The 23231-nt window shown below is 38.9% G+C and overlaps 1 protein-coding gene across 1 annotated transcript in view; it reads right to left on the bottom strand.

Moving 5' to 3' along the window:
* Positions 1-15087, bottom strand: part of TSPAN14 (tetraspanin 14) — a 22683-nt gene extending 7596 nt beyond the window's left edge. The window contains exons 1-4 of the mRNA XM_009580049.1: positions 15007-15087; positions 6553-6603; positions 890-1036; positions 1-31 (exon numbers count right to left, since the gene is read on the bottom strand). The exon at positions 1-31 is cut by the window's left edge and continues 161 nt beyond it. Coding sequence (XP_009578344.1) covers positions 1-31; positions 890-1036; positions 6553-6603; positions 15007-15087 — 310 coding nt within the window. The remainder of the gene's footprint in view (positions 32-889; positions 1037-6552; positions 6604-15006) is intronic.
* Positions 15088-23231: the final 8144 nt, after the last annotated feature.

The raw sequence follows: 23231 nt of genomic DNA, 5'->3' as shown, positions 1-23231 counted from the left end.
GCAGGAATATAAACACAATTGCTCCACAGAACTGTAAAAAAAAAGTCCCAAATTAGAGAATATCCATTCATTTTGAATGCATCCCTATGCCAACTCCACCAGAAACAGACACAGAGAATTAGGTTAAAATTCTTACTCAGTACAGATACCATAATAACACAGCCTGTTAAATGAGAATACAATGTAAAGGAACTCCCAAGAGGCAGAGTTTTCTTTTTGTTTTGGTCATCTGAACTTGACAGTAAAACGAGTACCATATCACAATTATGCACAGCAGTGAAAATATTAATAAATGAGAATCTGCAAAACACAGGGCTAAAGTAGTCTTGATGTTACTTCTTGGATTGTTTCCAGTTTTATAATTTTTTGTCCTGTTTTTTAACTGTTTTCAGATCTAAAGCAAAGAAGAAGCCTCAGTATAAAAACAACCGTTTAAGAGATTTCACATCAGTCACTGAAGTCCAAGTTTTGCCCACCAAACATTTAGAAGAAATTTTTAAGTTTTTAAGGGATTTTGTTCTCCTAAGCCACTATACCATCTCCTCTCAGAAATTCCTAACTGACTAAATCTGTTCCAGAACATCATATTTTGTGATATTACATATAAAATGTTAGATTTTGGTATACATACTGTAACAACATCACTGTACAGCAGAATGAATGAAATAGGGAAGAAACATCTTCCAGAAAGGGGAAAATATACATAGGTTTGAACCTACACTGCTTTTAATACCATTACTCAGAGGCTCATCAGGGGAGTAAGTTTACCATATACATCGTAACAAACTAAATTCTGTAAGTTAATTATCTGGGTTTGCTACTAGTTTTTCACCCATCATTCCCAGCTTTCGCACGCATAATAATCCACTCATATAATGATGTTACTTACAAACTTGAGAAGGCAGATGTTTTCTCTCAGTGCTCCTACACAACCAGCAAATCCCAAAGTAAACATCACTATTCCCACCACTAAGACAAGCACCACTGGGTCCAGACCATGAAGACCAGTCACCTTCGTCAGATCAGACAATACACCCTGAAAGAGAAAAACAGGATAACAGAAAAAGGTGACCACTTTAAGCATGTTTTTCATTTAACATTCCTTCTGGATGTCCATGATTTCCACATGATTCCAAATGAATCAAAAAGCTTGCAAACCTTTCAGCTTGCCAACAGCAACCCACACAGAAAAGTCTTGTTGTAAAATGGTTATTGACAATACCAATTTTCTTCACCCTAGCAGAGGAAGTACTAATGCAAAGTTATAGCTATTAATTCTTTTAATTTTAATAAGTAAATCCAGTGCAGTCAACTTCGCAGATTACATTCTCCTAGGCCTATTTGCCAAACAAGCTTCCACAAGATGGTGCTAAAAGCTCAATGCTATCACTGAATATTCATTTAGTTTCAAGGCAAAAAAATGAATGCTTTATATTAACTTGAAATGCATCAATCAGAAGGGCACTCCAATTTCTTTAAAAAAAATTAAGAAAATTTTTCCAATCCTAATGTTTAGGTGGCAGAAAGGGAGAGACATTCTAACTACAAAGCAGGTTACAGGCGACATTTTAAGGGAGGGGAACAAAATCTTGTTTTGGTTTTCAAGGGAAGCAAATTTTTCCTCTCAATAGGAGGAAAAATTTTTTTAGTTATACCCCTTCTAGTGCTGAATAGTCTTAGGAATGCTCCTCCAAAATCTTGCAAAAATACAGAAGTATACTCTAAATATTCCCCTTTCACCCCAGATAAAATTCTTACACCAAAAGAAATTATCTATTCCCTATAAGATACCTGCAATTTGCCTAATTTAGCAGCAGTATTTTCTTTGTTAACTATCCAGAGACACCACTTATCTTGACAATAATCTTACCTATTAAACCTGTCCGCCTAGATCTTAGGACAGAATTTCTAAGTTATGTAAATGTAATGCTAACACAGTAAAGCCCTTACCATTTCTAGATTAGGTTTTAAAGAAACTAAGTTTATATACCAGCTACCATTAAAATTCCATCAAATACATATAACACAAGCTTCTCACATAATGTGCAAGAACAAGATGCAACATGCAGAAGACAGAAGGGACAAACAGCTGAAACTCTTAAAGTTAACGAGAACAATTTGTAGGGACATCCAGGCAGCCTTGCAATAGTCTGAGTGTTCATCATACACTCATCAGCCATACATAGAACATTTTAATAACGAAATACTTTCCCTTTAAAACAGAGAAATAGCAAAAGTCAACACAGTACAATACCCCATAATTACATGTTTATTATCTTTTGTTTTTTTCTTTATAGAGTATGTTCTCAAGCTAACTACTTTTAGTGTAAAAGAAAGGTATCAGAGAAACTTGTGAAGTAATTCATATAAGCAGTCTATCCTGTCAAGGGAATGTAAATTCTCATCTTGCTACTAGGGTATTTGTGCTAGAGCTAAGTGCAAAGAATATACATCCTAAGAGAATACCTTGAAAAAATCCACATCACTTTGTAATTAAATGCTTACTTAACAAAAATGTCTTCAAAATACCGCATTAGAAGAAAATGTGCACACTGAGAAACATCATCAGCTGATGAAAAGACACTAACAGCACTACAGTGATACACAGGAGTTCATCTTCTTTCATAATGTGTTCCATAACAGATCTTGTTAGAGCTGTTAATTTGGCAACAGCAAGACAATAGAGTTGTTTTTACCAAAACTGGTTGAAGGGATAAAAAAAAAAATAACCGAACTGTAGAATTCAGAATTGCCTTGCAATAGCTGGTGACTAACAGCTGAAATAGCCTATTAAAAAGTGGTCACGTTTTATAGATTTCCCAGCATTCATAAAGTCTTGGGAAGTAAAGTCTTTTCTAGTGTCACCAGTGACACATTTTCATTCTTACAAACTAAGACCTCACAGCTAACTATCAAACTTGGTCTAGTGGGTTAATTATGAGAGTCCCACCTAATCAAACCTTGTCTCAGACCCCTCAATCAACAAAGACATGGCAAGATTAGCTAGGCTAATTCAATGTCTTTGTAGAACCAATACACTATGAAAACAAACACTGTGTAACCAGGATGTTGAAACTTTTACAACTACTTCCAGCCATCTCCTTCCCCCATCCAAACTCAAGGTTTTTTTCAGACAATCTCACTTGCTCAAGCAATATCTTTTAGAAGAAAACTTCCTCTGAATAGTTGGCAGGAACTGGGCTCTACTATTCACCCTCAGATGTTGCTGGTTCACAACAATTTTTTCATGTTCACATTTGATGTTTATAACATTTTGAAAAGAAGGTTGTTGGGGTTTTTTTGCCCAACAAAAGATGTTAAGTGAAAAATCCTGAAGGAAGGAAGTAAACAAGAGAATTAATACAGCGGACTATCTCATTCCACCTTACTCATGTCTCTAAGGATGCTTCTGCCTGTGCCATCTGCAGGATGGTAAAAGCTCTTTGAAGCACAGGCTGCCCTTTACAACAGCACCTAGATTTTCTACAGGTATACAGAAATGAAGCCTGATACCTGAAGTCAGTATCAAAAAAATCCAACAATAAAACTCAGCCTTTAAGTCTTCCCTTCAGGCACTTAGAACAGTGAATTAAGAGTTCAGCTGCACATGTTTTCCATTTACTTTAATGTTTGTAAGCATTATGCCACCATCCCAACTGAAGCGTGTTGGCAACAGAGGGCAAACATGGATTGTCTTAAAAAAAAATCTCTAATACAGCCCATTAACAAACGCCAAAACAGTTACTGTTTTGAGATACACTAGTATGGAAACTACAAAATACATCTGACAAGGACAGAGCTGATTTCTTATAACGAAGTTCTGTAAACTGGATGTTGATTCTCATAATATTACACTGCCACTGATTATAACACAAGTTACATGCACATACCTTTAGACAGTTTACATACCTCTGTGTACAAACACAAAGACCAGCAGACTAAAGAATAAGTACACTTAACCATAGAGTAAGTTAAGGTTGCAAGAGACCTGCCTGACACAGGGGAGCCCAAAACTGGACATGGTACCCCAGATGCAGCCTCAAGTGTGATGAATATTGTTGCAAGAAGCTCCTCCCTCAACCACTGGCCAAATTGGTGCTAATATAGCCCAGTATGCTGTTGGCCTTGACATGAGGGCACACCTGATATTCAACTTACTGACAACAGGAGCTCACAAGGTTTTTCCTCACAAAGCTGCTTTCTAGGCAGTCAACCCCCAGCCCATACTGATGCATGGGGTTACTCCATCTCAGGCACAGGATTTTGCATTTGCCTTTTTTTTTTTTTAAATAAACTTTCATAAGGTTGTGTCAACCTATTTCTCCATGCTCTTGAAGTCCCTCTAAATAACAGTCTTGCTTTGAAGTAGACTGCTCCCTCTCCATTTGTTATTAGCCATGAACTTGCTGGAATGAAGTTAGGCTGACTAGCCTTTAGTTTCCCAGATCTTCTTTTGTGTCCTTCTTGAAATGGTTTTACCAATAAAAACTGTTTTCCTGATGAGAGGGCTCAGTGTTATTCACCTTGCTTTTATTAACAGTTTATTATAATTCACTTTCTCTTAGTGATTTTTGCAGTATTTCTTGCGTGACAGATATTAACATCTATCCAGTTTTTATTGTGTAGACTTTTAAAATTTTATGCAATTTAACTTAACTGTTCAGAAAAACAAAACCCAGTTATAAGATCATAAGGATAGGCTAGCCAATTAGATACACCAGTTAAAGAGACTGGATTTGACTCAAACAGGTAATGCAAATTAGGATGGGTAACATTTTTACATATCGTATTCTCAACATTTCCCACAAACCAGCATTCTCATTTCGATATAATATCAGTTGAAAGAGATGCACAGGATTTATATCCAGAAAAAAGACTACTGAGGAATCAATCTGAAGTGTAGTCCTATGGGGAAAAAAAAGAAAAAACAGAGAAGTTAAAGGGACCCAATGTACTTCACATTGCACTAAGAGACAGGATGTTCAAAACTCTTCCACCACCTGTAGTTTATCTTTGGGTTTACCACCACAGCACAGCTTCTGGAATGTTTTTCTCTTACTTCCCATCTATTGTTCACCAAGATGTTTATCTGTAAACAGATCCATACAGGCACTATGACTGAAGAATGGCACTTGTATGAAAGACTGTACACATAGCACAGAACAACCAACGTGAAAAATAATGTACAGATTTCATGAGCCATTCAGAAGTTCAAAACCACAGGAAAAGCTTTGAAGCACTTATTTGTAAGATAAGACAGAGAGCAGAAATGGTTCAGGCAAAATAAAAGAAAGTCTGTTTTTGCCTTTTAGTAACTTCAGTGTACCAAGAAGTCCACTTCACAAATGGAGGTAGTCATGAACTAGTCATTTCCAACCACACAAATCCTATGTGCTTTTTTACAGAAGAGAAGATAATATCTGAACATGAGAGAATACAAATTCAAGTTTAACACCCTCCCCAACAGGTTGGAAAGAAAATCCTTTTATAACAGAATGGGAGGTAAATGCATTTGTGTGGAGATAGGCTGCTTACTATATATCCATGATATCACTAATCTAAGTTGTGAGAATGTGTGCATATACAGAGGGAGCAGGGGAATAAATACCTCAGTATTAAGATAATCATAAAACTCTTTCACTTCCAAAAAGTGAAGGAATCCCAGAACCTCTCTGTATGTGAATAGCTGCTGCAGGTAAGCACTCTGATTAAGGAAATGTTATACTACGATGGTAATTAAAGTGTTCCTACTCAGCAGCACAACTGAACAGTGAGGGCACCTGCCCCCCACTGTTAATTAAGATGCAGATCAGTAAATCTGCTAGTAACTCACTTTTTCCTACTGGTTGCAGTCATATTAAAGCCGTGCTTTTACATTCATAACAAGGGGGTGAACCATTCATTTCCATACCTATACCATCTCTTCTCTTGTAACAGGAGAGCTCTGTAGGTACATGCCCACACAGACTTCCTCTGATTGAGGAAGTTATTCAGCTGAAAGAAACCTTTGCAAAAAATGTGTGTTATTCAGCTAGATCATATTCCCCAATTTTGTTCCTCTACATGGAGACACAATCACTTAAGCAACTCCATGGGGAGTAAAGTGGAAGACAACAGATGGCCTGAAGATTGGAATACTACAGAAAGATGATCCCAAAGACGCTTTTTTTAAAATATAAAAAAAGATATCTTTTACGTTCCTCCCAAATGCTTCTTGTTTTTAATATAAAGAGGTGGGTAGATAAGTGCATTTTAGAAAACATGCTTTCAAAAGAGAACCAGTTCATAAAGACTATTCATAAAGATTAAATTCTCCCTAGCATCCTGCTCTTACAAGTTTACAAAAAAGGTCTAAACATCGAGGGCCACAGCTTAACACCTGATCAGGGACAAGAATGAAATTCCAACTAAACTCAATTTAGTCCATTTGAACATGGTCCTGAGCTCAGATGCTACATTTAACCTTTGCTGCTTCTTAAGGAAGTAGTTTTACTGGGGCAGGGGGCAGCAGAAGGCAACCACGAAACAAAGACCAGTCATTTCTACCCTTACCTTCTCACTCCATGCCCACAAACCAGCCGCAAGGAAGGCCACCCCAGCTAGCTAAAACAAAAAGAAAAAAATGAATTAGATATAGTAATCAATACATTCTCAAACACTTAGCCAGTAGCACTGTTGCTCAAGTAAAACAAATATTGTCTAATCTCAGACAATAGTAATGGGACATTTCTCCCCATGAGTCAATCTCTTGCAAAAAGGATTTAGAGTGCTTTTATTCTATAGCATTCTTGCATTTTATAAACTACTTTTTAAAAGTATTTCAATTTAATTATTCATGATTAGTCAAGAAGCACACAGTACTAAATTAACAATTCCATACAGTAGCATGCAAGTGGGAGTTATCCTTGTCCCAATGACTTGATCTAAAACTTTTACCTGCACACACTAATGAAGATTTCAGAATATTTAATGCATTTTGAGATTATTCCCTATTTAGTCATTTTATAGTACCACCCCCAGACAGTAGCCATGCTTGACTCTTCATAACTTCTCAGTGCCAAGGCTCATTATATTAGCCTCTTCTCTAATTAAATACTGTTTGTCTTCTGAATCCTTACCTGTTTGAGCCCTTTTAAGTTAAGCTAAAGTAATGGTCCATCTAATTACTTTCAATAAGCAACAAATTAACTGACAATGTACAAACCCTACACCAATTCATATGTTTGTATAATAAATATTTTCAAATTATATTCATCCAAATGAAGCAAGAGATCCTTGTTCTAGTCTTTTATTACCTTTCTCCATTCTCAGGCAGTTTGTCTTTAATATCCAATTTCAATAATCAAACTAAAATGACCTCTCTACAAACTGAGAGCAGCTCCCCCTCATTACTTAAAATGGCATTCTACCCTGCTATGTCCATGTTACCTTGAAAGACATTGAGGTGCTGGAGCATGTCCAAAGAAGAGCAACAAAGCTGGTGAAGGGTCTAGAGCACAAGTCCTATGAGGAGCAGCTGAGGGAGCTGGGGTTGCTTAGCCTGGAGAAGAGGAGGCTCAGGGGACACCTTAACACTCTCTACAACTACCTGAAAGGAGGTTGTAGCAAGGTGGGTGTCAGTCTCTTTTCCCAAGTAACAAGTGATAGGACAAGAGGAAACAGCCTCAAGTTGTGCCAGGGGAGCTTTAGATTGGATATTAGGAAAAATTTCTTCACCAACAGGGTGAAGCATTGAAACAGGCTGCCCAGGGAAGTGGTTGAGTCACCATCCCTGGAGGTATTTAAGAGACATGTAGATGTGGTGCTTAGGGACATGGTTCAGTGGTGGACTTGGCAGTGTTAGGTTTATGGTTGGACATGATCTTAAAGCTCTTTTCCAACCTAAATGATTCTATATAAAAGCCTGAGGCTGCTTCCCCCCCACAAAGCATTACACACATTGACAAGTAAATCCCAACAACTGAAAAAATGCCTTGTAAAAGGGGCCCTTTCCTCTAGGAAATGCAGCACCTCCCATGAACTGAACAGGCATTACAGGCAATTCCCCACAGCACAGGCAAGAAGCAAAAATGAGACCCTCTTACAGTCACACAAGAAAAAGATATGTGTAGATTTTAAGTACTGCTGGGTTCACTGCCTGCTGACCCTAAACTGCACTCAGGGCAAATGAAGTTGTTCTGGGTTTACTTTGCTGAGAGGAGTGGGGGAAAGGAAAGCCAAAGAGGGCTGGAAGCACCATTCATGCCAGTCTAAAATTACTGAAATGACGTTAGACACTTCTGACTAGGCATGAAGTATTTTACGCCATATTTTAGGGCTTAAGCACACAGATTAACCAAACAAATCCACTACTAATACATGGAAAGAGTTACAACTGGGCAAAGCAGTGACAAATAAGTTAAATTTCCAGATGTTGCTTAATAAGCAACAGCACAATGACAACTCATCTCAGACTCTGAATAAGCTAAGTACATTCAAAGTGATAATTTGGATCAAAGCACAACTTTAAAAATACTATTAAAAACCACATGGATACAAACAGAATATTGACCTATATTACCCCTAAATCTTAACCCAGTGATTTCCAGATGAAGCAGCAAAATAGGAAAAAAATAATAATCAAACTTGTACATCATTAAGTTACACAGCACATGCAATTGATGCAGCCTTCACCCTTTCTCATTCCAAATGCTCCAGGAATGCTGGGAGACAGGTGAAGATAGCTGGTATAATTTGCAGTAAGGGTAAATTACACAGCAGACACAGCTGGATCTTTGGGAACTTTTTCTAAAGAAATGAGGAAAGAAAAGAACTGGGAAGACACACATCTTCCACACTCTGTATACAAACTAATGTTAGTGTAACACTAATACCGTGCTATTGAATATACAAATAGGGTGTCCTCTTCAGACTGGCTGCCTTTCATTATAATTACCATCTTAATTAAATTGTAATAGATTCTTGATTAAGTAGATTTTTCACTAGCATGCTTCATTCTCATTTCTGAACACGAACATTGCTCTCATGTTTTTATAGTGTTCAGTTTCACAAAACTACACCATTTTTGCAAAGTTATTTCCATGAGCACCTGTGCAAACTATCTACAAGTAAAATGGTTTATCAGCAGAAAAATAAACTTAGTCTCATAGAATCAACATGGATAAATCTAAAACTTAATTCAGCTAAGACACAAGTGATTCATAATTCTCACTAGAAGCAGCCAAACCACACACATTAGGTTTCTTCAGCAAAACAGTGAAGTACTACATACTTGCAGAAGAAACAAAGCCATCAGCCACTACATTCACAGGCGCAATTACCAAGACAACCAATTTGAAAGGAAGTAAAATGGTAGTTATTTAACTGAATGAGATTTCTTTGCTTTAAATACCATGTGCAAGATACTTTAAAGTATTTCATTGAAAACTATTGTAAAACTCACCATGGTGATAAAACCACCTCAGAAGTCAGCATGATTGAGCATACCCAATACAGAGTTCTACAGAGAATTAGCACCAGGAAAATACCCTCCCTTTACCACTCTTGCACAGAGGCATTCAAGTGACTATGAGGGAGACCAGGGAACCAATCCAGCCTGAATTGAAAGAAAAGTCTTAACCTTCACCAGCTCACTGAACTAACTGGCCATGTGAATGGGAGAACAGGCAGCTGAGAAGTAGCAGTGCTAACCAAAAGTGTTCCCAGAGTGAGAGTGAGCAAGCCAGCTATTTCAGAAGAAAGGCATTTTGAAATTTGCCTTTCACCAGAATCTGGATGACGTGTAAGCAAGAACAAACTGGACTACCCAACTCACTTCTATGCCATGGAGTCATTTAAGCCATATACTGCATGAAAGGTTAGATGGAAACATACACAAAGTGTAGTCTGATCAGATCCACATGTTTGGGTTGGCTTTTGGGATGCATTGGCATTGTTTGTCTTGGGGATTGGAGACACCAGGGGTGGTGGGTCCCAGGGCAGGGGGGCTCTGGTGAGGTAAGTGTGGAGGTACATCCTTAAAACAAGATAAGAGCAACCAATTAACCCCACTGTTTCCCACCAAATTCTTCTAGAGTAGTCTGACCTATTCTAATTAGCACAGTAAAAACCCCACCCACAGGCAGGAAAGCCCCCTACCCAACAAAGCCCCTTCCCCACTGAATATGCACAGTAAAAAGAAAGGACACCAACTTTAAGTGAAGACAAGGCATTACAAGAACCAATAGAAGCAAGGATAACTAAGCATAGATGTAAAAGTACTGATAAGTGTTGCTCGGAATGTATAAAATGCTTACCATGTGTTAACTGAGGTGTGCTAGCCTTGTGGAGTTACCACCTAGCACCCATCTCTGCGCAGACATGAAACAAGTATCTCGGCTCTGTGTGTGGGATTGGCTTATTGCACACCGGGTAACGAACCCCGCCTGAGGGACAACAAAAGCAGCTCAACTGTACCCCTTTGAACAGGAAACTAAAACCAGTAACCAGCATTTGGTCGTTTCCTGCGTTAGAACTGAAAAATCCACATTATTAACATATTGCATCGAGCTGTGAGCTCTGCTCAAGAGACATACAATACTGACACCAATTCACATACTCTGTGCACAAGACCACTTCACTTGGGCATTATCCATTCCCAACCACACTTTGAATTCCTTTGACTATGCTATTAGAATCACCCTACTAACTGAGAAAACAGCTCTAATTTGTTTCTTAAATCTAGGTTGCAGCTAAACATAATTCTTGCAAGACAACCGTTGCACACAAACTAGTTTTGGGTCAGCCTGCCTCAAGGTCTGATTAGAAGCAATGGGAAGGCATTCCTATTGCACTCAATTTTTGTAAGCACAAAATGTTACTCTTACAGAGAACACTTTTTCCATCCCCTGGACAATCCTATTTTACATTGTAGCTCCACCCATGCTGGAGCAATCAGCAGCCTACAGCCCTTCCTTCCTATCCTTGCCTCTTCCCAGACTTTTCCTCTCAGGGTCAGGAAACCACCTGGTGGTGGATTCTTTCCTCTTCCTGGCACAGCCTTGCTGTTTTAGGTGTTTCTGAAAAACAACATACACTGCAAAAGCCAAGAAAACCTTATGCTAGCCTGGGTCTTGTCTTTTCAAAAATGAGCTCAGAACTCCTTTCTAGAGCTTAAGAGAATTTTTGCCCTTCATCATCATGTTTAGGGAAAAAAAAAAATCACATCTCCTACAGCATAAGTGAAAAGGGTTTTTTTTTCCTCCAAAACCCCTTAAGAGCCACACACAAAGCTACAGAGCATTAGAAGATAAATCAAGATGACAGCAGCTAAAAGCTATTTTACCCTCTCCTCTCAATTCATCTGAGAGACAGTGAGCTCACATGCAACCTAAAAGGCTTTGGCAAAGTACACATGCAATCCTTCACTGAAATAGCCATGTCCTGGCTAAGGCGCAATTCTTGGACTACCACAAAAAATCCTTCAACCGGAGACAAAGAAGCAAGCGCCAGAGACAGGTGATTGAGGCACCACCTTTTATTCCCTGGGCCTTCCCAAGTGCAGGCTGGAAGGCACAGAGCAGTGCTGCACCCCAAGACAGGGCACTCCTGCACTCCCCCTGGGGTCAGTTGTCCATCCCCTGCCTCCTGCCTCCACTGGGGCTTTCACAGAAGGATTCAGTTGCAAAATGACTCAGAACAGAAAGGTGCCAGAACCAAGCTCTTCATCTTGTATTACTGCAGTCTTTTAATTTCATTATTACAAATGAAGCTATTTGGCAAAAAAAAAAGCTTAAACACTCAAAAGGAGGTTCAGCCTTGCTGTAATAAGGTAATTTCACTTAAACTTCTGAGCACTCCCTGCAGGGCTATCTTAATGGTTGCAATACTGCCTCATCACTACTCATTAAAACAAGTGTACTTGGAGAAGTTAAACCTTATTAGCATGCTTAAAAAGCAAGATGAAAATAAAGTAATCCCACATCAAAATAATGCCTAAGACGACAGAGCCTTCCTACGACCTCTATTCCCTTTCCTACAAGAGAAAGCCAAGCACAAAGAATAGAGAAGTGATTTTGCAAGCCAGTTGTACACAACTAACTCAAAGCCAGCAGAACTGAACCTTCTATTGCCAAGTTGCCCATCTGAAAAAAAACTTCCAAAGAATGAAGATTTACAGATTTCTAAAGGCTGATTAAACTGTGAGCTTGCCATTATTAAAATAGTCATATTTGCCCTCTTTGAGTTCAATATTTTGTTCCACCCCAATCTATGTGAACTGTATTTGAAACACGACAAACTGAAGAAAAGTAACCACCCACTAAAAAGTTTAAATATTCTGTAAACTACTCACTAAGTCACCATATGCTTTAACTTTAAAATTATACAGTCACTGATACTATCTTTAGAGCAACAACGGGGAAGTCAACAAGCATCTTTAGTAAGCATGACAGAAGAACAAATGCAACTCTTTATTTACATGCAAATTACCTGGCTTGTGAATAAACTATCTCATGAGTTGAGACACAGGTGAGCTACCATCATACCTCCAGTAACAGCTTAAACGGACAAAAGGCTGTCTGCACACCTATCTAAATACCACCCCTCATACCCATTACATAGTGGCCACCCTCACTAACACAAACACTCACAAAATGAGCTCCCACAAGCACCTGTCCTGCAAGCCAAGAAAAGTGAATCAAGACTAACATTCCCTCCTTAAATGCTGCTTTTTCGAGTCATGGTTACATTTCCCTTCTGATTTTGTAGTTCTTCAGTTCTTTTAAGGCACATAGAAAATTTACTTTGTTCTACACATGATGTATTTGTCCAATTAAAGAGATTGTTAGACTAGTCATCCCAGCCAGCCAGATGTCATAGGCTCCTGAATCACCGTGTCAGCTAAATGATTCATGCATTGCCTATAGGAGTGTTTACTCTCCCACTCAACATTTACATAGCTTGTTCTACCACTAAAGGTGCGCACTTTTATCAAAAGAGCTGTAGTTACACTTAATTTACTAGGACAGCCTGATAATAACTTCTCAGCAGAAGCCTCAGACCATTTGTTGAGCAAGCTACCAAAACTACTAGTACTGTTCAGAAAACCAATTCCTCCAGCCAACAGATCAGCTGAAAAACACAAGTTGTATTTCAAATTCTCCTCAATTTTTCTGCATCTCTTGTTTAAAAATGATTCTTTAAGGAAAAGAAAAATCTTTGGATCTTCATCATTAATTTCAAGAGAATACAGTAAAAAAAGAAATTTGAAAAAAGAGAAACGTAATGACTCTGCAGGGAACAAAAAAGAAACTAGAAAGGGATAAAATTAATTCCTGTGAAAAAGCAGAAGCGAATTCTTGATAGTCTTCCCAGTAAAGACAAAGACTTTCAATTTTTCAAAGGTTGTTTACCCATCAAAAACAGAAATAGACCCCATTTCATGAGATGCATACTAGAAAGAAAGCAGAGGTCTAGAACAATCCTAATATATTCATAAACAAAAGAGTCTGTCAATTTCTCACATATCCCCCACACTATCTGCTGAAGAGCACCCACCCAGTTACAACACGATTTCTCTGAAAACCAGAACAGCTTGATGAATATTAGTCCTCATTGCACCACACTCCACTACAGGTACATGGGAGTTGTAGTATACAGACGAAAAATAACTACAGAGCTGGCAGCCTTTGAGCACATGCTTTTTGACACATGAGGCCATGATGGGAATCCTCAATTGATAGGGGAAAAAATCATCATTAAAGAACATTTGCACTATGGCAATATTGTGGCCAATTAACCCTTACTGGAAAAACGTTTCTACACAAGCCACACTCATCTTTTCTGTCCTGTTATCCACACAAGGATAAACTCCCCCATTGGCTTAATGCTACAGTATCATGTTAAAACACAGCACTAGTAAACAAGAGGTAGTGACAGTAGCAAAAAGTTCTGTGGTTTTCAACAGCAATATCGAGACATTGCAGTCTCAGTATTACCTGCCCTCCTAACATTTTTATTAGGCTGAAGACAGTAGAAAATTGATGAGCAAGAAGCTCACAAGACTCCAGCTCTTCTCTTTGAGCAGTGATTTCCTACCCTACAGGTCATGCTTTCAACAGAAAATTGGGCCAGATGACCTCCAAAAGTTCCAAACCTAGACTTTTCTACAGTCCTAAATTAATTCAGAGTTTTGTCCATCATACATGCAGCTTTCAAAAAAGCTTATTTTCCACCTTAAATACTGCCAAAGCAGCCAAAATGTGCAGAAATTCCAACCTAGTTTACCAGAAGTTTATGTGGGTTAATCAAGCAAAATACCAAGTCATTACTGACAAGTACAAACAAGATCCTGCAGCCTGCAATTTATGTTCAGACACTAAACCCCTTTTTTTACTGATACAGATTTAGGTAATAATTCTGTATATCTTAAATTCTGTATATCTTAAAGGTAGTAAAAAGTTGACATGGTTTAAGGAATCACAGTAAACAGAATTAATATAGTCTCCTCTAGCATGTCTACTGATCTCAGACAAGTCACGATCAGGAGAATCAATTTTTACTCTTAACTTAAACAAGTTGCTTCAACCACATACCATACTTTCATTCTCACTACCTGATCCTTTCCACTTTGAAAAAAATCTAAAGATCTTTAGAAGCGGCTATCTATACTAAGAAATATTTCAACTCTAAATCAGAACATTAATCCAAGCTGCTAGCACCGGGCAAGTCACTATATCTGCACTTCTCCATGACTACCCATGCCTTTCCATGACTGCAGTTTCCATGACTTCAGGTGCAAACTCCTAACATTGGACCTGCAACCTTTCTGAAAAGAATTATCAAGTTTATCTGAACTTTATCTCACATGGAATAGGCTTCTTCAAGTCGAAAACACCCAGCATGTACCATATATCAGCTTCCTGCTTTCAGGTAAATATTTCAGTCTGTTCTCTTGAAAAAATATGCAGGAAGTTAGTAAGACTGAGGTATGCCTAAACTATTTCACTCTCTACATTTTGTACTCACCCAGAAGACAATGTTGTAGCTGAAGAGCAGGTATTTGTACCAACAGCTGACTTCTGCATTAGAATATCGGTAATAGTGCATCTTCTATAGTACAGCACCTGCACAGAAGAGAAAGGATGAGAAGAATTAGGCAGTGAAAGATTTTAAGAATAAAGGATTTTTTCCAGATCTCTCTTGCTCTGATGAGAAAGGGACTATAGTAACATGTACCGTATGCCATTCAGACATATGTTCAAAGTCAGCTCAGAAACTTCTGCTGACCCTAAATTCCCTCTAAGCATTTGTTGCTTAATAATCCTATCTTCTTTAAGCACCCTTACGTGGTAACAGGGAGGGACACCCAAAAAGGAAACTAGTTATATAGTTAACCTAGGAAGATCTGCATCAGCAAGCTGACATTCATCCGCTTTCTTACTCCTTCAAAACCATTTTACTTAGACAGCTGTTTGGACTTACACAAAAGTCTAAACACACAGCCTGTGGATTGCACATCCAAAAACCCAGCTAGCAAGATGTTAGAAGCGGTTGCCTGGAAAACCTCAGTGTCTACAGATTACTAAATACAATAGGCAGTTGTACTCTGTCTTTTCCATACTTTAATGTTTCTTTACCAAATCAGTACCCCATAAGAGGTTTTATTCTCAAGAACAAAACCCCCACCATTAAACAGCTGATCTGCTCTGCAGAGTTCGGTTTTCTTGCTTCCTTACATACACTAGAGATAAGGTTCAACTGCAACTGTTGCTCAAATATTTCAGAGAACTACAGCTTTTCATAACTAAACCACCTCTGCAGAAATGCCATACATAGGAAAAAAAACAGAGGGCAAGCTGTTACATCGAGAGCTGGAGCAAGGAAGACAAAGTACTCGCACAGCCCTCGCATTCTAGAGAACTGACTGCACAAGTGCTGCCTATGACAGATAAGCAGCAGTTTCATATTTCAACCCTCCACTCGCTTGAGGTAAATGTTTTCCTCCCATAAGAAGTCAGTGAAAGGCTTGTAACAGAGAAGCAAGCACAGAGAATTTTCAAACACCCCCTAACTGTGAAAAAGACTTCAAGGACTCTGCTGACCTGGATATTCACAGACAGCATCCAAAAGCCAAGCCTACCCAGCAAAGTTTGAAACCAAGCACCACAGAACGGAGAACTGGAGATCTCCACCACATCCACAGCTATAGCTATGAGAAGGGAAACTAATGTTTTTTTAGAAGGCAATCTGCACCTGGGTGTAAAAAACAATTCCACTGAAAGAAGGAACAGAACCAACAGGAACAGCTTTGAGACTACCATTCAATAAAAAAAACAGCTTGCTTTAGCTTTTAAGTGAAATACCAATTATTTTCCAAGACAACTATGGAGTACTACCATCAGTGTCTTATTGGAGGAGCTTATTTTTTTGAAATCTCAACACAAATATTTCAAGCCTTGCCTTAAACTTTTTTCCCCTGAGGCTAAAACCAGACACACACAAACAGATCAAGGACACACACACATCTCCAGCCCAAGAGACTATGGACAGAGATCCCAAACAGACTTTGGTGTTCCTTCCAGAGGTCTCCCCATGCCAGGCTTGGCTTCCATCTGGAAGCTGACTGAGAGTCCCTCCTTGGTCCAGACACATCCCCCGTCCCTCTTCAACCCCACCCAGGAAGTTTCTTTGCTGCCCAACCAAATGGAAATAGTTTTCAGAAATGCAGAGACCATGTAGAAAATCTAAGGAGGGTACATTTTGGTAGAATACTCCATAGCTTTACGTAGTTATGGAAAAAACAATTGGAAAATCATGTGACTTGGCATAACGGAGATTGCAAGACTAGCGGACAAAGAATAATTTCTGCTTTTTTCAAGCTAAGATGGCCTGCATATGCGTAAGAGGAATTTTCAGATCCTTCTGAAAGTTGGTATGTATTACACAAGTCATACTGATCCACTTGACATGAAGTAGATTAATTTGTATATAATAAAGCCAGACATCACCTAAGTAGCCTTCACGCATATGCCACCTATGCAGGTTGCTTAAGACACATTACCCATAGGCGACTCAAGATTAGTGCATCTGGACAGAGACAGTAGCAACAGAAAAATCATTAAAAGAAGGAATTACTCCTCCTGATTCCATACGAGATAAGAGTAAAAATTCCATACAAGACTGAATAAAACTGAGTTAAGTCAGAACTAAAACATTTTCTCCTCGGTAGCTCCAGTAAAGGGACTGAACACAGTGTCTCTGGAGGATGGTTAAACAATATATTGCACATTCTTACAGAAACAATACCTGCAAAATTTGTCAGGCTACAGAGTGTGAACATTCACCATTAACACCTGAGCTTGATATTTCCACCATTCAGACACTGATTTCCATAGTTTTAACCAAACACCTAAAACAAGGTATTTTGCCTTCCAAAACCCCACATTATATCTAGGTTCTAATGTTCACAGTTCATTTATAGCAAAAAAACACTTAACCTTTGTTAAAATAAAGAAAATTTTACTTTATGGCAGTACAGGCAGTGACTGCAAAGGACTTTCCTGGATGTGACCCAGTCATATATATAAGCTGAGTTTTGCAATATACATTCCTAAGATAGAGAGTTTTGTTTCCTCGTGCCCTGGTTCAGCTTTAGTTACTGACCTTTTCAACCCATCCAGCTTCAGAGACAACATTTAGAAATCTTACTATTATGAGACATAGTAAAGAAAACTTGTTTAAACACCACTCTCCTGACATGCCTTTCTAAACCTGCAGCTGAGAAATACAAGAGAAGGAATGAATGCTTGATTTTCCCAACTTCTCCATTTTAGTCTCTAGCTACAAATGGCAATTTATATTTCAACAATCAATAATCACTCACTTGTCCAAGTCAGTAAATCTGATGGGTCTGGGCAAGAGAGGGAAAAGAGGGGACACTAGGAGACAACAGCAGAACCCCACTAATCTCAGCAGAGTCCAAGACTCCATTTGCATCAGTGTAAGCCTGTATTACAACAGTACACTGGCTTCCAGTGCAGACATTGTCCGCATGCAGGCGCACCGAGACCTCCATCACCATTCTGCCTCCCTCCCCATGAAAATCAGGATCCTGGCAAAAGACAGGAGCAGCACCTGTAAAATGCACACACTACTAATAAAAAACATTGCTTTTGCTGCTACTACCACTACAAAAGAGGAGGCAGCAGGTGGCATTTAGCTAGCACATCATTAAATTCCATAAAAATGGGTTTCTACTAGACAAAGAGGCTTAAAATATAATCTGAGGTAGAAAGGCAAGCATGCCATTTCAGGACCTAAAATACAAACATAGTCTGAAGACTTACTTTTTGTTAGGTTGCCCTCCTTGGCATTGGGACATACATCCAACTGTTCAAGTCCCAACTTCAGTGAAACCATTCACAGGAATAAGAGCATCAGAAGTACCCTTACTGATAAGCACCATTCCCCACCCACCTCATCGTTTTGACCACCAGTTTGTAAGACATTTCTCCCCACTTCCCCATACAACTGGCAAGATGCCCCAGTCAATACCACCACAGTATTTTCACAGAATGAAAAAGCAAAATGCTTTTTTATACGCTGCTTTTCTTTTTAATGCTCTGAAGTAACAGGGGGCCTCGTACTACCAGTACTCGTTCCTTATTGGAAGAAGCTGTCTTACAACAGCACATGGCTCCCCAGTCAGATGTTGCCTTCTGAAACACCTGCCTATACTAAGAACAGTTTTGACTTACTCTCTTTGCTTATCCTCATCAGGAGTCTTTTGGTTCTTCTTGACAGACCACCAAACACCATATTGAGCAGTATAATCACTACTGGTGTGGGAGTAACATTCTGACATAATAAATCTAAAGTGTAGGTGTGTCTGACTTCTTCCCCTAACTCTATAAATAAACAGACCAAGCAATCCACTCAAGGCCACGCAGCCACCTTCCCCGTGTTTGTACTAAAAAGCAGTTATGTTTCCTAACATAGGAGGCATCTGTTACCAGTCTAGTAATCTGCTACATCAGTATTTCATCTAATTTGCATCGCAGGCTACATAACTGTGATTAGGCAATACTACAAAACACTTGGAAAATTAAAGTAGTATGTGAGCAGCACAGACTAGTAACTTTCTCTACTGTGTTTCAGACAAAGCAAGTCACATTATGTCAGCTGACAGTTATCACCCACTCATGACAACAGGAATTTCTAAAAATTAAATAGAGACTGCTGCTTTGGTAGAATATATAATTTTGTCTTGGTGTTTACAGCTTTAGTGAAGGGAAAAAAAATGTCATTGTTCATCACGAGGCTACTGCCATTTCCGAAGCATTTCTACACCCACGGATTCCACTCTTCAAAATGCTACAGCGGTGATATTCATAGTCTATAGATTTTAACTCTCAAAACAGAAGCTGTGATACATTAAACAATCTAATTTGGAAAACCCTCACAGATAAGATGTTAAATCTAGAACAAGAACTGGAACACTAACACACATCTTTAGATCAAGGTCTACAAATTCTTTTGACCCTCAGGAGGCGTTAATTTTACAAGGCAGACCTAAGTCACACTGAAGTTCCAGGTTCAGCCAGCACTGCCACCGTATGTAGTCCTGATGCCCCTCCCTGCCCCCTCCTAAAACCCACAACCATTAATCATCCTACTCAGTGGAGCAAACAATCATACAGCAAATCACGTAGCAAATCTTCAGATCAATCCTGTGATCTTGTACCATGCACCAAGAAGAAAACAGTTTTAAGCATTCCAATTTACCTCCCCAGAGCTCATACAAATGCCAGTGTGGGTACAGTCAGGAGGTGGCAGGAGAACAAGGATGGGAGGCCAGAAGCAGGGCTAGCTTCTCAGAGTGCTCACAGAAAGGCAGCACCCCTGCAATGCCAGCCTATACCAGCACCGCAGGCTACACCACACGAAGCTAACACACTGAAATGTATGAAGCTGGGGGAACTGGGGCAGAACTGAGGCAAGAGAAAACAAAGAAAAAAAGATTTAATTTTGTAAGTTGTTGGCTGTTACCCCCATCATTCATCAATACACAGTATCAAGTCTGTATGAAACTGGTGAAGCAAATCAACAAAGTCAAAAGAAGAACATACTGAGGAGCAAGGAGATTTTTTAAAATACAGCAAGAGATGCACTTTGGCCTATCATTTGTTTTGATATGACTAGTTTGTTTTGATGTGAATACTTAATTCCATTACTCCATCAACACCAAATCTATATCAAAAAGCATCAGTTCATTCGAGACATGGTGCCATTAAAAAGAATTGTCATATCCTTTGGAGGTGCTCAATCAATAGAGTTTTTTTTGTGAAGTTAAAGACAGACTTATCCCTGACCAGGGATAGTTCAGACATTTTCTTAGGACCTTCTGAAAATGGAGCAACTAAGAGGCACCTACAGACTGCTCTTTCCACATCCCAGAGAGAAGCTGACCACCGAGGGAGTCTTAATGTTCAGTACAATACCTGGGTGCTGGGCATCAAATCTTCACGGGTAAGGACTAAGCTGGTGCAACACAAAGGCAAGAAAAAACGACAGGATTTTGAGCTCTTACAGGCTAATCTGTTCCTGGAAACAGAGATAGTAGCCCTGCAGATGATTCAGGAATTCCCTGCAAGCATATGTCATCTTCATTTTTGTAATTTTGTCTCCAGGGAACTCTGACTGGGGCCTCACAAAGAAAACAGAAGCTTCTCTTAAGAAATACGAATATAGTGTATTTACTTCTGCTCCAGTCCAGAAGAGCAGAGAAATATTTGCTCATTCTTAGAGGAAACCTGAGGATTATTCAACATAAGGGTATTTTTTAACCTGAAAGACTCATGATGCAAGACAGATATTGCTAATACATTATCCCTGTTTTACTAGAAAAATAACAGCAGGTGACAGATCTCTGAACTCAATGGAAAACATGACCAAAGCCAGACAGATTTCTTAAGATGTCATATTTTGGGGCTCTTACTTTTGTAGCGTGCTTAAGACTCAAAATCCTCAAAGTGTTTGAAGACTATTTCAAGCACAAGTTGCTCTAATACAAGCTCTACAAAACAATCCCTCAGAGCAGATCCAATCCCCTACACATGGGAAGAATTTCAGGTTTCAGCAACCAGGCTTTATTCACTACAGCACAAACTGCAACTTTGGAAAACTTGTAGGGAACATACACCAGTGCTCCCCAACCCCAAACAAGTAAGCAGCGATTAAGAGCTCCGCTCAAGCTCTATAGACAGCTCACACTAAAGTTATGGACATGCTTTTGGCCAAGCCACTACTTTTATGTGGATGAATTGCATCTGAAATACCACATAAAAGTACTCTGAACTTAGACTAACATTCAGAATGTAGACATCTTAAATTCTGAAAAATAATCTACATGGGCACCAAGAAGCATCATCTTTTAACCTCTTCTAAGCTGCCCACTTGGCTAACATCACCAATACTTTGGCATAAAAGCTCTACACTGCACAACTGTAATTCAAGGAGCTATTCAAGCTATCATTCATGGGATATTTTCAGCTCCACTTGATTTCTTAAACTAACAGAAATACACTAAAGGAAGACCTGAAAAAGGCAAACAGAATTAGGGCTCCCACAGCAATTAAAAAGCAGCGAAAGAGGACAATAGCAGTTTTAACAATTTCAGTTTTCACCCTTCTTCACACAGAAGCTACTAAAAGATATAGTTGGCTGGCCTTGCTTTCACATGTTAAAGTCTTTATTCCTATTTAGCTATAAAAGCTACTAGTAATGCTAAAAAAAATCCACAAAACAAAAGCATCTCTAAAAACTCCGTATTTTCATTTATACAAACTGGTCAGAATGAAAACCAATGACACTGTAGAATGCAAGTATTGACCATGTAAATTCAAACTGCAAATATTTTTAGTTATTGACACTGAGGAGAGGTACAACTTTACTCAGCTATTCACTGAATTTTACTATGTTTATGCTACTTCTTCTCCACTGACCTCAGGTTCACTGAAGCAGTAGTGAACAGATAGAGACCTCCTGCTCCAACATACAGCAGCACTTGACAAAGGCACCAACTAAAAGGCATGGATCTCTTACCCAGTTCAAGGGAAATCTGCTCAAAATAGCTGACTGCAAGTAAAGTGTATACTCCATATTCTGACTTAAAACAAGAGATAGCACAGGAAGCAGAAAGAAAAGGAAATGTCACAAGTAAACTGAGACTAAGTGTCAGCAATTTTCCAAACATGAGCAGAAGAGTGAAAGACAGTGGAAGAGAGAAGGATCTTTTCGTAAGCTGTCAGGGTCTTTATTAATATTTAAGAATTGCAGGAATACAGGATGTAGGGTCTTCGCTGACCTTATCCTCAAAAGCACTATGGGATAACCCATGCTCATGCAAGTTAAAACTCAGAAGGATTATACCAGGATAAGTGAAACCAACACTAGACGCTGTCACTACAGTTCAACGGATGGCTCATTAACATCTTGGAAAAGTTAGGAAAAATCTTTCATGTCTATGAAAATTTTCTTTAACAAAGCTATTGACCAGTTTCACCTGAATAGGAGCTTGCCTGAGTTGTAACTTATTTAGTATATGCAACAAACCACAAGCTATGTTTTCCTTTTACTTTGCAGAAAGTTCAGGTATTGTGAAACACGTAGAAGTGTGTCAGTCATTCTGACCAGGGCTTTATTCACTCCAGGGAACAAAGCCTGTTAGAACAAGTAGCCAGAATAATCTTAGCTGATCAAAACTCCTCAGCTGCTTTCTACTACCTCTCATGAGAGCAGATACATACCCACTCTCTATAACATCAACAGTAGCAAGGCAAAACTCAAGGTCTCAAATTAAAGCAAGCATGTAATCTGACTTTTTTTTCCTTCCAACAGAAGGTTTTGGAACCCTTACAAAGCAAATATTTTATGTGAGGAGCCAGAACTTCCAGTTTGGGGAATAATGTTATTTCTATCTAGCGATCAGGGAATAATTTTATTTCTATTTAGTGATCCAACAGCAACAGAACCTATTCCATACACATTGTCTGCTCCCTCCCATACCTCCACACAGAACAAGATGTTTCAAAACCAAATGGGTCCTCCGTTTGCTATACCACTTTATATCACAAAAATAAGTCACAACTTAGAGGAGAAAAGACAGGAAGCCATCAACTTTCTTTTCTGACAAATCCACTCCTTCAGAGAACATCCTAAACTTTTAGACTTACTGTGGCTTTCCTCCATTT

The sequence above is a fragment of the Fulmarus glacialis genome, unplaced genomic scaffold (assembly GCF_000690835.1).
Source record: "Fulmarus glacialis isolate BGI_N327 unplaced genomic scaffold, ASM69083v1 scaffold31370, whole genome shotgun sequence".
Lineage (NCBI taxonomy): Eukaryota > Metazoa > Chordata > Aves > Procellariiformes > Procellariidae > Fulmarus > Fulmarus glacialis.
Note: the sequence above shows the minus strand (reverse complement) of the source record. Positions and strands in the feature narration are given on the sequence as shown.